Below are 11,295 nucleotides of genomic sequence, written 5' to 3'. Positions count from 1 at the left end.
TAGAATAATTGAACCACCCTTAATGGTTAAATCACCCGTTAGGAGGTGGCTCCCAACTTTATTTATAAAGTTTTTTTAAACCAATGTGGTGCTAATATGGATTAAAAGTAGTAATGCCACTATCAAGTATTAAAAGCAGCTGAATAGGACACATTAAGAGGCAAATGGGGGCAGGCGTTGCTTTTTTAGAGATGTTGATGTGTTTTTCGTTAAAATTATTGGCGAAGATGGGCAAAAGTGTCATCTTCATATTTAAGTTCAAAGACAGGTATTATCAACGACACTTATGAAAATGAAAATGAGCAATATTGAGAATTTGTCGAGCACTGTATCATCGAGGCATTTGCATGGAGATAATTTTTAAGCCAATTTTATTGCAGGGCTATCCAAAATAACCATTGGCTAGCCCAATGAGAATGCATGCTCCAGGTGCTTTGATTTCACACCACGAGTGCTTGAACTGTCCAGATAGGTTACACGCCATTTTAGGAATAAGAAGCTCCTGGAAATCTTATTTCCCCCTGTAATGAGTCCCTGGTAAGTGCAGGACTCAAATGATAGAGCTGCAAATTAGAAACATGAAGTAAACAAGCTTTAATAAAACATGGCAAGTCAATTTGACAAGAGAGATCAAAACCCTTATTTTTCTTTACTCATTTTTGTGAACATCAAAGTCATAAATGCAAATACAATTTATATAAACTTGTGTGAAAAAGAAACCCATATAGATTTATACCAATACAACAATACACTTTTTATGGTACCTAACATGCAATTTCTGATGGATCAATCAGTACCCACCACTCAACTATATTACAAGCTAAATAAATTATAAATTATGGAAGAAAAATTGAGGTAAAAAGAAACAATGAAACTAGAAGTAAGCTTCAATCATTCACTCAGGGTCTTTTTCAAGTACTCTCCTGGCCAAGATGACCATTTGCCAATACCTTTCACAGGACATCTGGTGGACAAGATCAGAATAAATGGAAGTCTTTTACTTCTCATCTTCCACGAGGATTTACTAACTGAGAGAATACAGCACTTGTGGCAGCATCTTCTCCATCATCATCTGTACCGGAGTTCACCCCGTCAACCATACTTACGCTGTTATCAAATGGTTCAAGTGGGGTCAATGGGATTCCTGGAATGTGGTTTGTGCTGTTATCTTCAGGTTCCATGAGTGCAGATGAGGTCTCCTCAAGCTGAAGTGCGTATTCAAGATTCCACAAGACATCTCCCATTGATGGCCTGTCCACCCCATGCTCGGCCAGGCACTTCTCAGCCGTCTCCCCAAACTTCTTTAGAGAAGCCGGATTCACCTTCCCGACCAGATTTGGGTCCATGATATGATCCAGCATGCCCTTCTTTTGCCAGCTCATCGCCCATTCTGCTATGTTGACTTGCTCTCTAGGGAGTACAGGGTTTAAAGCCGGCCTTGTGCAGAGAACTTCCATTAGAACTACTCCGAATGAATACACATCTGATTTTTCTGTAAGCTGTTGCCTTCTAAAGTATTCAGGGTCAAGGTAACCAAAACTTCCTTTAACAGCTGTACTCACATGGGTCTGATCTATAGCTGGACCTGTTTTTGAGAGGCCAAAATCAGCAACTTTGGCCACAAAGTTCTCGTCCAAGAGAATGTTGGTTGTCTTCACGTCTCGGTGAATTATGCTTTGAGCTGCACCAGTGTGGAGATAATGGAGCCCCCTTGCAGCACCAATGCAAATTTCAAGCCGTTGCTTCCATGGTAGAGATGGAAGATCTGTTCCGTACAAATGGCTTCTGAGGGGTCCATTAGCCATGTATTCATAGACCAGAATCATTTCTGACCTTTCATCACAATAGCCAATAAGAGACACAAGGTGGCGATGGCGGAGCTTGGATAACATCTCAATCTCGGTTCGGAATTCAGCAATACCCTGTTCAGATCTGGGGTTTCCTCTCTTAACAGCTACTTTTGTCCCATCCTCTAGGGTTCCCTTGTAAACCCTCCCAAAGCCACCTACCCCAAGAAGTAGACTCTCATCAAACTTGTTCGTTGCATCCAGGATTTCTTGGAACATGAAGAGCCGACCAAGACTGGTGGAAGATAATGAAATGCAGCTAGCTGTTGCACTCTTTTGGGAAGTTGTGGACATCTTTGTCATGGTCTGAGAGTTTCCATATAAGGGCAAAGGAAGCCATGGATGCCCTTGTTGAGGAGTCTTGGACTTGTGGGCCACCAGGCAACAACAACACAAAACAATTAGTGCCATGACAGCTACAGCTCCTACGATAGAACCAACTATGATACCTATACTGATCTTCTTTGAGGGTGAACTAGGAAGGAAACTCTCAACAGACAAAAGGCCATCCAAGCTCCCAGCTTTATTGCTGATTTTCATAATCTCCAGCCCATTCATAATTGCATTTCTGGTATCAGCCATAATATCCGGACCAACACTAACAGTCAAAGTATTTGAACCCGCCGAGGAGTTGGAAACAAAGTCTCTATAGTATGGAATATTCAAGTCAGTAGTAAGGGAAGATAGATCAAGACTCCCAAGAGCAATATCGGAATTTATGAAGAGATTGAAAACTAGACTGTTTAGAGACTTGCTCACAATATCACAGAAATGCACGCGAACAAGATACATAAAGCTTGGATCAACAGAGAAGACCCAAGTTATGTTGAAGTTCACAATGGCTACATTAGGATCCTCCATCATTTCAGCAGTGGCATACACCAAATTCGGTGCTACTTCAGGGGTGACACCAGCTGGATATTTTATGTTTGAAGGGCTGACTGAGACATTCGCTGCAGAACTGTTCACATGGAGGTACTTCACATCATTCTCCCAAGTCCTTCCAAGGGTATCATTTTGAGCTGTGAGCAAAGGACCGCCCATATTTAGCCGGTAAACGGTTTCAAGGGCAAGTTCAGACAGACCACTAACAGTAGAAGATGGATTTACAGCCAATGCCTGGTCAGGGAGCACCAAATCTGGGATAGAGACAACTTCAATTGCATTGATAAATGCAAATGAATTGTTGGAAGGAATGAAAGTGAGGGTCAAGGTATCTGAAGTCACATTGATTGCGTATTCCTTAAACATATAAGAACCATTGTAGTTCTTGAATGTGAAGTTGTTCAAGAGCACAATATTATCAGTGATGATGGACATTGAGGCAGAGTTCAAGTTTTGGCCTGATTTTGGAAGAGGGTAAAAGTAGAGGCGGACCCAATGCCGGCCTTCTTGCTCAATTTTAAATTTATAAGAACCCATGCCCACGAAAATTCGAGCAGATTGGTAGATGGGGGATGGAACACTAGAATTGGAACTGGAAACACTAGAATTGCCAGTTTTTAGGACAAGTGAAGAATGGTCGGAATCAGGAACAAAAGTTCGATCTTGGAAGGTGAAACTTTTTGAAGAACCGCAAGCAATTAAGTAGTTGTCAACAGGAGTGAATGAGGCACATGATCCATGACCCATAAACAGAACAATAGCCAGAATCAGAGGCACCAACTTCACTGCTTTCATCTTCACCATTTCTAAGATCTCAGATCCTAAAAGCCTAATAAACCAAAAGGACGCCTATCTGGTACAACCAAATTCAAAACTTATAAGACAAACTATCTTCCAATCCACTAAGATCTGAGAAAACCCAATTCCCAAATACCTCAAATATACCGCAAATAAAGCTTTACAGTCCCAAATGCTACAAACCCAGCTTCAGCAAGTCCAGATCTATCTAACTCAATGTATAACCAAGGGACCCTCTATGACAAGGAACAAATGAAGTATTGATATATGTTAACGATACAAAATGATACAAAAACACAAGCTTTGCTCAAACATAGACCAAGCTCAAATAAGCCAGAAGCTCTCTGGTAGATATAAACAGACAAATTTAGACCATTACCTCATTCAGAGAGCAGAATGCAAAGCATCAATAAAGAATAAAATGGGTATGGAGCGAAGAGAATAACCCAGCGGATATTACAGGAATCCCACCATGAATGCCCATCAAGCGGAGCTTTTTAGTGAGCTGCCAACACCTTTTCCAGGCTGTAGATTAGACTGTCATTTGCAGTAAGAAGAGGACCCCACAAGAAGAAGAAGAAGAAGCAAAAGGATATGGAACTTCAAGCTCACAACAGTCCCATAGAACCAGCTGTTTTCTAAGGATTTTGTAGTTTGATTTTGATACTCAGAATCTCTGGAAAGATTGGAATAATATAACAGAAAACGCCACGAAAGTTACTACTGTGCTTTATTATTTTATTATTTTGTTAAAGACTTACAAATATTTAAAAGAATTTCCCTTTTCTCTTTTCGAGGCTAGCAACAATATAAGAAGAGAAAGAAAAGAATACAATTGTATATAGTATACCTGTTTCCGCTCAGATTGCTTCGCTGGGGCCAAACATCACTGGGACCCGCTTCTACGCGGCTTTGAGAACTGGTAGGCATAGGAGGTGGAGTTGACGGCGTGAATTGACGGAGTTCGGTGCTTGTAGCGACTGTTTGGTGCCCTAGTTTAAAAGCCATTCAATGGCGTTACTCGCTTGTGGATTTTTGCTTAAACTATATATATATATAGTTTTTTGTAGTTTAAACTCAATTCGTTGGAGTTCGTCTCGCCACGATCAGAAGCTGTGACCGCTACCAGAGTTCACTTAGAACAATCAAAAGCTGCTGGAGTTTGCCAAACCAGTCAAAGATTTTCGGAAGTTGCTCACCATTTTCCAATATCACTCATTTTCTATACAAGTTAAACTTCAAAAATTATTTTACATATCCTAAGGAAATATTAGAAACACATAATAAACTCGTTTTTTTAAGGTTTTTTGTTTTTTTCAAACAAGCAAAAAAAATATATTAACATACAATTCAAAACACTAATTGACATATTTATTCCTATTTTCTCAAAATGCAAACAAAAACATTTGGGAATTTCTTATGAAAACCTTACACAAATAGTTCTTGAAGATGACTGACCAATAAATTGTTTCAGTATTCTCAAATTCTTCAATTTCTTGGGGTAATAAGAAATAATTCTTTATGGACTCAAAATTATTTTATCACACTTACAAAAAAAAAAATTATTTTATCACATCTCTTGCTGCCTCCTCATTTCCCCTCCCCCCTACTCCCCTCTTCTTTCCTCTCCCTCTCCTTCTTGTTTTTTTTCTTTCTTTATTTCAAATTTTTTTTTTTTTTTTTGGTTTTTTCAACTAGTCTAATTGCTCCGGCCATCCCTTTACTTATGTTGTGCTGCCTTCGTCTGCCCTCCATCGCGCTGCGCCGCTCTTCGCCCTCCCGAAATTCGTTGAGTTTTAGATCTAGTTTTTCAAATATAGATTTAATTTCTTCAACCAGTTTCGCTTAGCCACGCGCTGGCCCACCGTGCTCCCCGGCTCCTCAGCTACCCATCAGCATAAAACAACTCCATCTCTTCCACCACGCGCTGACTAGTGCACTTCCCTCCCTCGTCCCGGTTGTTGTAGGTATTTGCTGACTTTTTTTATTTAGTTTTTTTTTTTTTTTTAAATAAGGGTTTGACTTATCCTTAATTATATCTATTTTTATGAGCGATCTTTGGAATGAATGTTTTTATCTTGGCCTTTGAGTCAAGGAATATTTCGGTGTGAGGGTTTTACTCCCATGACCGAAAAAATAAAAGTTGAGAATATGGGCTACTTATTCATTAAATTGAGTCTGCATGGAACATATATATTTTATAACTAAAATTTAGACATGGATTAGCGAATGTTTAAGTCAGAGATATGACTTGATTGTAAAAATTTTATGTTTGTCTCTATGACGTTGCAACCTCATAGATTTTGATATAATTTATCAGAGCTTTATGCTCTCTGATATAAGAGCTTTATGCTTTTGATATTTTTTCAATAAATGAATATGAATGATTTTTATATTTTTTCAATGAATGAATATGAATGATTCCCTAAAAATTGTGTAGTGCTAATTTGCATTTTTATTTTTTTTCCTATTTGTATTATTGGATATCAATGAACCAATGTTTTGTTGATGTGGTAGACAGCCAATTATTTTTTCCTATTTGCATTATTCTCATTTTTTTTTTTCTTATTTCCTTGAGCTAACTACCACATCAGGCATGGGTACTATGCGATCGGATGCAACTTGTGAAGTATAAGATTGAATTGGTCGCAACTTTATGGCCAAGTTACTAAGGAGACAACCTATAGGTTAGATTAAAAATATCTTGATACTATATATGAATATCGTGTTAAATTATTAAATACCAATAAATCAGTAAAGCCGCTTAAAGAGGAAGAGTTATCGTCGAATCAATATTGATAGAGTAGGTCGTCATGGACGTCGACTACAAAGCGTGTCAGTATGTTACAATTCTAAATGTCCCACATTACTTAAATACAATCTTAAATATGTTTATATAAATTATTGGACACCTCCTCCTTGCAAATCAATTGTTAGGGATGAGTCATACTTGAAATTTTTATCAAAAGCTATGACTTTAATTGTTAAAGCTTTTTCATTCTCTCATTTGTTTTCTGTTTTTAAAACAAAAAATTATCAAACAACTCAAAACACAATTTTTTTTTTTTTTTTTTTTTTTTGTACTAGAAAGGCAAGCGCGGTAGACAAAATTATAGTTATTCTACCTAGACATGACTATAGCAACACATACCCACTAAGAGCCACACAGAATGGGTTTAGACAATGATAATTGTAGGCGTTCTCTCAAGTCCAACTGAATTATAACATGACCTAACTTTATTATGGGTATCAATCTAATACTAATAGAATTAAAGATTTTCATTTTGGAAGTTATACTCTCACTCCTAATACATATCCGAACACTTTAAAATTTTATTTGAGGCCACTAAACCACCATTACCAATAGTAACTCAAAACAAAAAATTAGTATCAACTTTACGTCAAATCAAAATAATTTTTCAAAGAAAAAATATAAAAATACTTTAAAAAAATCTCTGTTTAGATCTGTTTGAAAACTTGGAAACAGCTACATATCTTACTGTAGACAGTACAATCAAATGTATAATAAACCTGACAAGTAAATTAAATGTAAAACGTGAAATAATCCAGTCTTCTTTTGAATTAAAAAAAGTTTTGCTGTGAAATAGGACAACTTTGTAGTAAGGTAGTTCGAGAGTAGTTATTTCCTTGAACAAAATAGCAACTAATTTGGTATTACTCTTCAAAGAGCATTAATTAAAAAATTTAATAACTCGTTTCGATTAGGTTTTTAAAAATAACATGAACTGGTTGGGTTTCAGACTCTCTGTATGCATAGATAACCTTTTTTTTTCTTTGTTCTCTTTCTAGTTAATCTTCACAATTTTTTTGGAAGCTTGTTTCAATTTAAGTTTTTAATGGTATTCTTACTCCAGATGGTTTTACCCATCATAATGCGCTGTGGTCTTCAACAGCTGCATTCGCAAGTGACATTTCCATTTATAATTACCTTCTAGTTCATTGAGGTACTAGTGGTCTATCCGAATTGAGTTTTTTTGAGAAGCTTGTATTTGATTTTTGTTCTTTCCGTCTGTCTCTGTAATTTCTTTTATTTGAATGAATGTTGGATTTTTGTTATTTTAATTAGCCACTTCTTAAAAAGCATTAAATATTTTTCTACTTCATTTAAATAATAAAGAATGTAAATTCTTCTAAAATTAATTCAACACCCAAAATCTTCAAGAGGTAGCTCAATCGGCTATAAATCACGCCTCATGAATCGGAGGTCACTAGTTCGAATCTCTCTCCCCTTTCCTCATGTGAAACATGTCAAAATAAAATAAAATAAATAATTAAAAAAATTCAACACCCAAAAATATGGAAAATGCAAATTAACCTAGTTTAAAGGAGATGCTAACACAATTGTAACGGCGTTAAGTGGCACGGTTACATGGGCTGAGCAGTGACGGAATCGGTGCGAGATAACCGTTGCAATTGACATCGACATGACCATGTGTATGATATACATTTCCTCCAATCCGCCGCATTCGAGCACATGGACACGACCACGAACGTCCTCATCACTGTCTATTTTAAGGTTTTTTCTAGTTTAGATCAAAATCATCGACTTCTTTTAGTCTCTTAATATTTACTTTTTGAGTAATGAATAATCATAACGCTTAGTTTACTTTTTCTTTTTCTTTTTTTCTTTTTTTTTAAGGCACGTAGACTAATATATAAGCTGGATATTTCTAATCAACTAACCCACGATTATGGACATGCAAGAGACAGCACATTCACGGAAACATGGTTGTGGACCAAGACTTTCCTTTGCAATTTGCGGAAGAAATCAACCACCAGAAGATTACTAGGGTCTGGTTTGAAAAATAGAGCTTATAAATTATAAAGTTTTTTTTTTTTTTTTTTAACAAAATTTTTATTTTTAAGCTTTTGAGTTTTGATCATTTTTAAGTTTTTTGGATGTAACGTGTATTTTTTTTTTTTAACAGACTTTTTGAGTGTTAAATGTACTTTTAGGCCTCTCAAACACACAAATAAACATGCATTAAGATATGAATATAAGACTATATAAATAAATTTTAATCTGACTCATTTAATTAAATAAGTCATTCATCAATTATAATTCACTAATATATATATATATATATATAAAATTGGTCTTTTCACCTTATGCCTAACATGCGGGTCCATGAATTACCCGAGGCGGCTGAGGTATGTTGCTATTTGTACGCGTAAAGCAATTAAGGTTGGGTTTGGTTCCTAAACCTGAAGGGCGGGTACCCTGTAAAATGAGTACATATTCCTTTAGATCGAAAGGGTTCCCCTTTATTATTTGCATATGGTATGGGGCCCGAACCGATTTCCAAATTGGGGCCTAAACCCACCCAAGGCCGACGGCGGTCCCTTCCAGCTCATTCCTCATCATCACCTAACAACTGGTGGACGACCCCACCGTTGACGGACCTCATTTCTTTCATGACAACGCATCCACCATGTAGGGCTTGATTGGTTATGTGATTTAAATAGTACAATTTAAAAAAAAAAAAAGTGATTTTTAAAATTGTACTTAAACGTTGTTAAAATTGTAGTTTTGTTAGTCACGTCTGCGTTATTACTCCAAAATATTAGTCAATTGAGCTTCTTTAAAATCACTTATAAAAGATAGGTTTCACTTAATAAATAAGTAATGTGGGACTTATCACATATAAGTGTCTTTATAAACCATTAGATTTATATGAACTACTTATTTTTCAAATATGGGACTAGAGTGTTACAAATTTTCCTCTTTAACCCCTAACATCCTTGTGATGGCGAAGTCATGTGGTTATGATAGTACCACGTACAAAACATTGTTAGGTGACTTTAATATCATTTGTAATGATTCAAAAAAAAAAAAAAAAAAAAAACTAGTTACATCTGTACTATCACTTTAAAATGACGAGTCAATTTACTTATAATGTACAGTCTTACAGAGTAAATAAGCAGTGTGAGACTTAACACACATCAATATCTTTATAAACCATAATTTTTCTCTATAGGCTACTCATTTTTTCAATATGAAACCAAAGTGTTACAACCCTTAAACCCTTAATTAAGGTCCTCATCAATGTCACATCATGCGGTGCTGACAGTACCACATAGCATCACTAAGTAGATTTGGTACCATTTGTAACAATCCGAAAAAATAAAATAAAAATAATTTAAAAAAAAAAGAGTCACATTTGCATTATTACCTTCAAAATATCTAGTCAATTTAGAGCTTCCGTATGTTCACTTATAAAGCATAGCTTCATATAATAAGTAAGTAATGTGAAACTTAGCACTCATAATATTTTTTATAAATCACTTACTCTATATAAACTACTAATTTTTCTAATATAAAACCGAGGCATTATTATGTTCATTATCTTACATCCGATGGCCGATGGGTTTGCCCGTGATTTGCTTCCAGAGCTTCAACGAGTTCAAAGTACAAGTACAACTACTTCTCCAAACTTTAATTACTAACTCCACACGTAATTAAGCTTCCACTTCCATCCACTCACAAAAATAACAGAAATCTCAACTTTTCACAAATTTGGTAGTTTGGATATTAATGTTCTAAGGGTCTGTTTGAGATTGCGTTTAAGATGTTTAAAAGTGCTTTTAACACTTAAAAAGTTCATTTGATGAAAAAAGTATTTGTTTGATAAAATAATTAAATTACTAACTCCACACGTAATTAAGCTTCCACTTCCATCCACGCACAAAAATAACCGAAATCTTCTACTTTTCACAAATTTGGTAGTTTGAATATTAATGTTCTAAGGAGCTGTTTGGGATTGTGTTTGAGAGGTCTAAAAGTGATTTTAATATTTAAAAAGTTAATTTGAAGAAAAAGTACTTATTTGGTAAAAGAATTAAAAGCACTCTTAATGGTCAAAAAAGCCTAAAAATGGCAACAAAAAAAAAACACTTTTGGCAAAAGCTTCATTTTTAAGCTTTTGCCTAAAAGCTATTTTTGATTTAAAAGTTCTATTTTTCAAACACAATTCCAAACAGACTTTAAGATTTATAACAGTGTAATCAACTATTAGCCAAAGGTCTTTAAGGAGTAGCTTAATTGATTGTGGACCACGCCTCATGAAGCGGAGGTCATTAGTTTGAACCATCTTTTTCCTTTCTCTTATGTGGACATGTAAAATAATAATAATAATAATAATAAAACTATTAGTCAAAGGAAAAAAAAAGAAGAAAAAGAATAATAAGAAGAAAGAAATGATATTAAATTTAATTAGTTTTTAACGTAAACGTTGTGTCGAAAGGGACAAAGGCACCGTCATTCACGTTGAGTCCGTGAATACAGCCGAGCGGCGCGTTCTTGATTGCTTTTCTGGAAAGACAAGCAAGCAAGGAAATCCCTCTGTGTTGTCTTCTCTACTCTCAAGTCAACCTTTTAAATATATATATTTTATATAGTTACTATTTAAATATTATTTATATTCCCTTCGAAACTTCTTATATATTTCCAAACGAACACGTAAATGACCAATTTGCCCTGCTGCCGTCTCACTTTCTCTCTCTTTCTTCTTTAACAAATGCCTCTTATTTTCATTTTATTATTTGATAGACTAACCGTTACTATTTTATTTGAAAATGATTATAATAATACATATTCACTTAGAGTAGCACATGAGTGATTTTGACAGTGAAAACTACAAATATTTTCTTAGGTCCAATTGAGAACTAGTATGATTCATTCTCATTAAGATATTAATGAGAACTAAAGTAATTTACACTAATTAAACATAAACATTTTTATTGC

At 35.3% G+C, this 11,295-nt stretch overlaps 1 protein-coding gene across 1 annotated transcript; it reads right to left on the bottom strand.

Moving 5' to 3' along the window:
* Window positions 1–628: 628 nt before the first annotated feature.
* On the bottom strand, window positions 629–4,236 carry LOC132174674 (receptor-like protein kinase THESEUS 1). The gene has a single exon (XM_059586316.1). It carries the CDS (start codon window positions 3,534–3,536, stop codon window positions 1,005–1,007), a length of 2,532 nt encoding a protein of 843 aa, XP_059442299.1. The 5' UTR covers window positions 3,537–4,236; the 3' UTR covers window positions 629–1,004.
* Window positions 4,237–11,295: the final 7,059 nt, after the last annotated feature.

Source organism: Corylus avellana, chromosome ca3, assembly GCF_901000735.1.
Source record: "Corylus avellana chromosome ca3, CavTom2PMs-1.0".
Classification (NCBI taxonomy): Eukaryota; Viridiplantae; Streptophyta; class Magnoliopsida; order Fagales; family Betulaceae; genus Corylus; species Corylus avellana.
Note: the sequence above shows the minus strand (reverse complement) of the source record. Positions and strands in the feature narration are given on the sequence as shown.

Coding starts and splice junctions, on each gene's coding strand:
- LOC132174674 (XM_059586316.1), bottom strand. CDS start 3,536: ATGGTGAAGATGAAAGCAGTGAAGTTGGTGCCTCTGATTCTGGCTATT.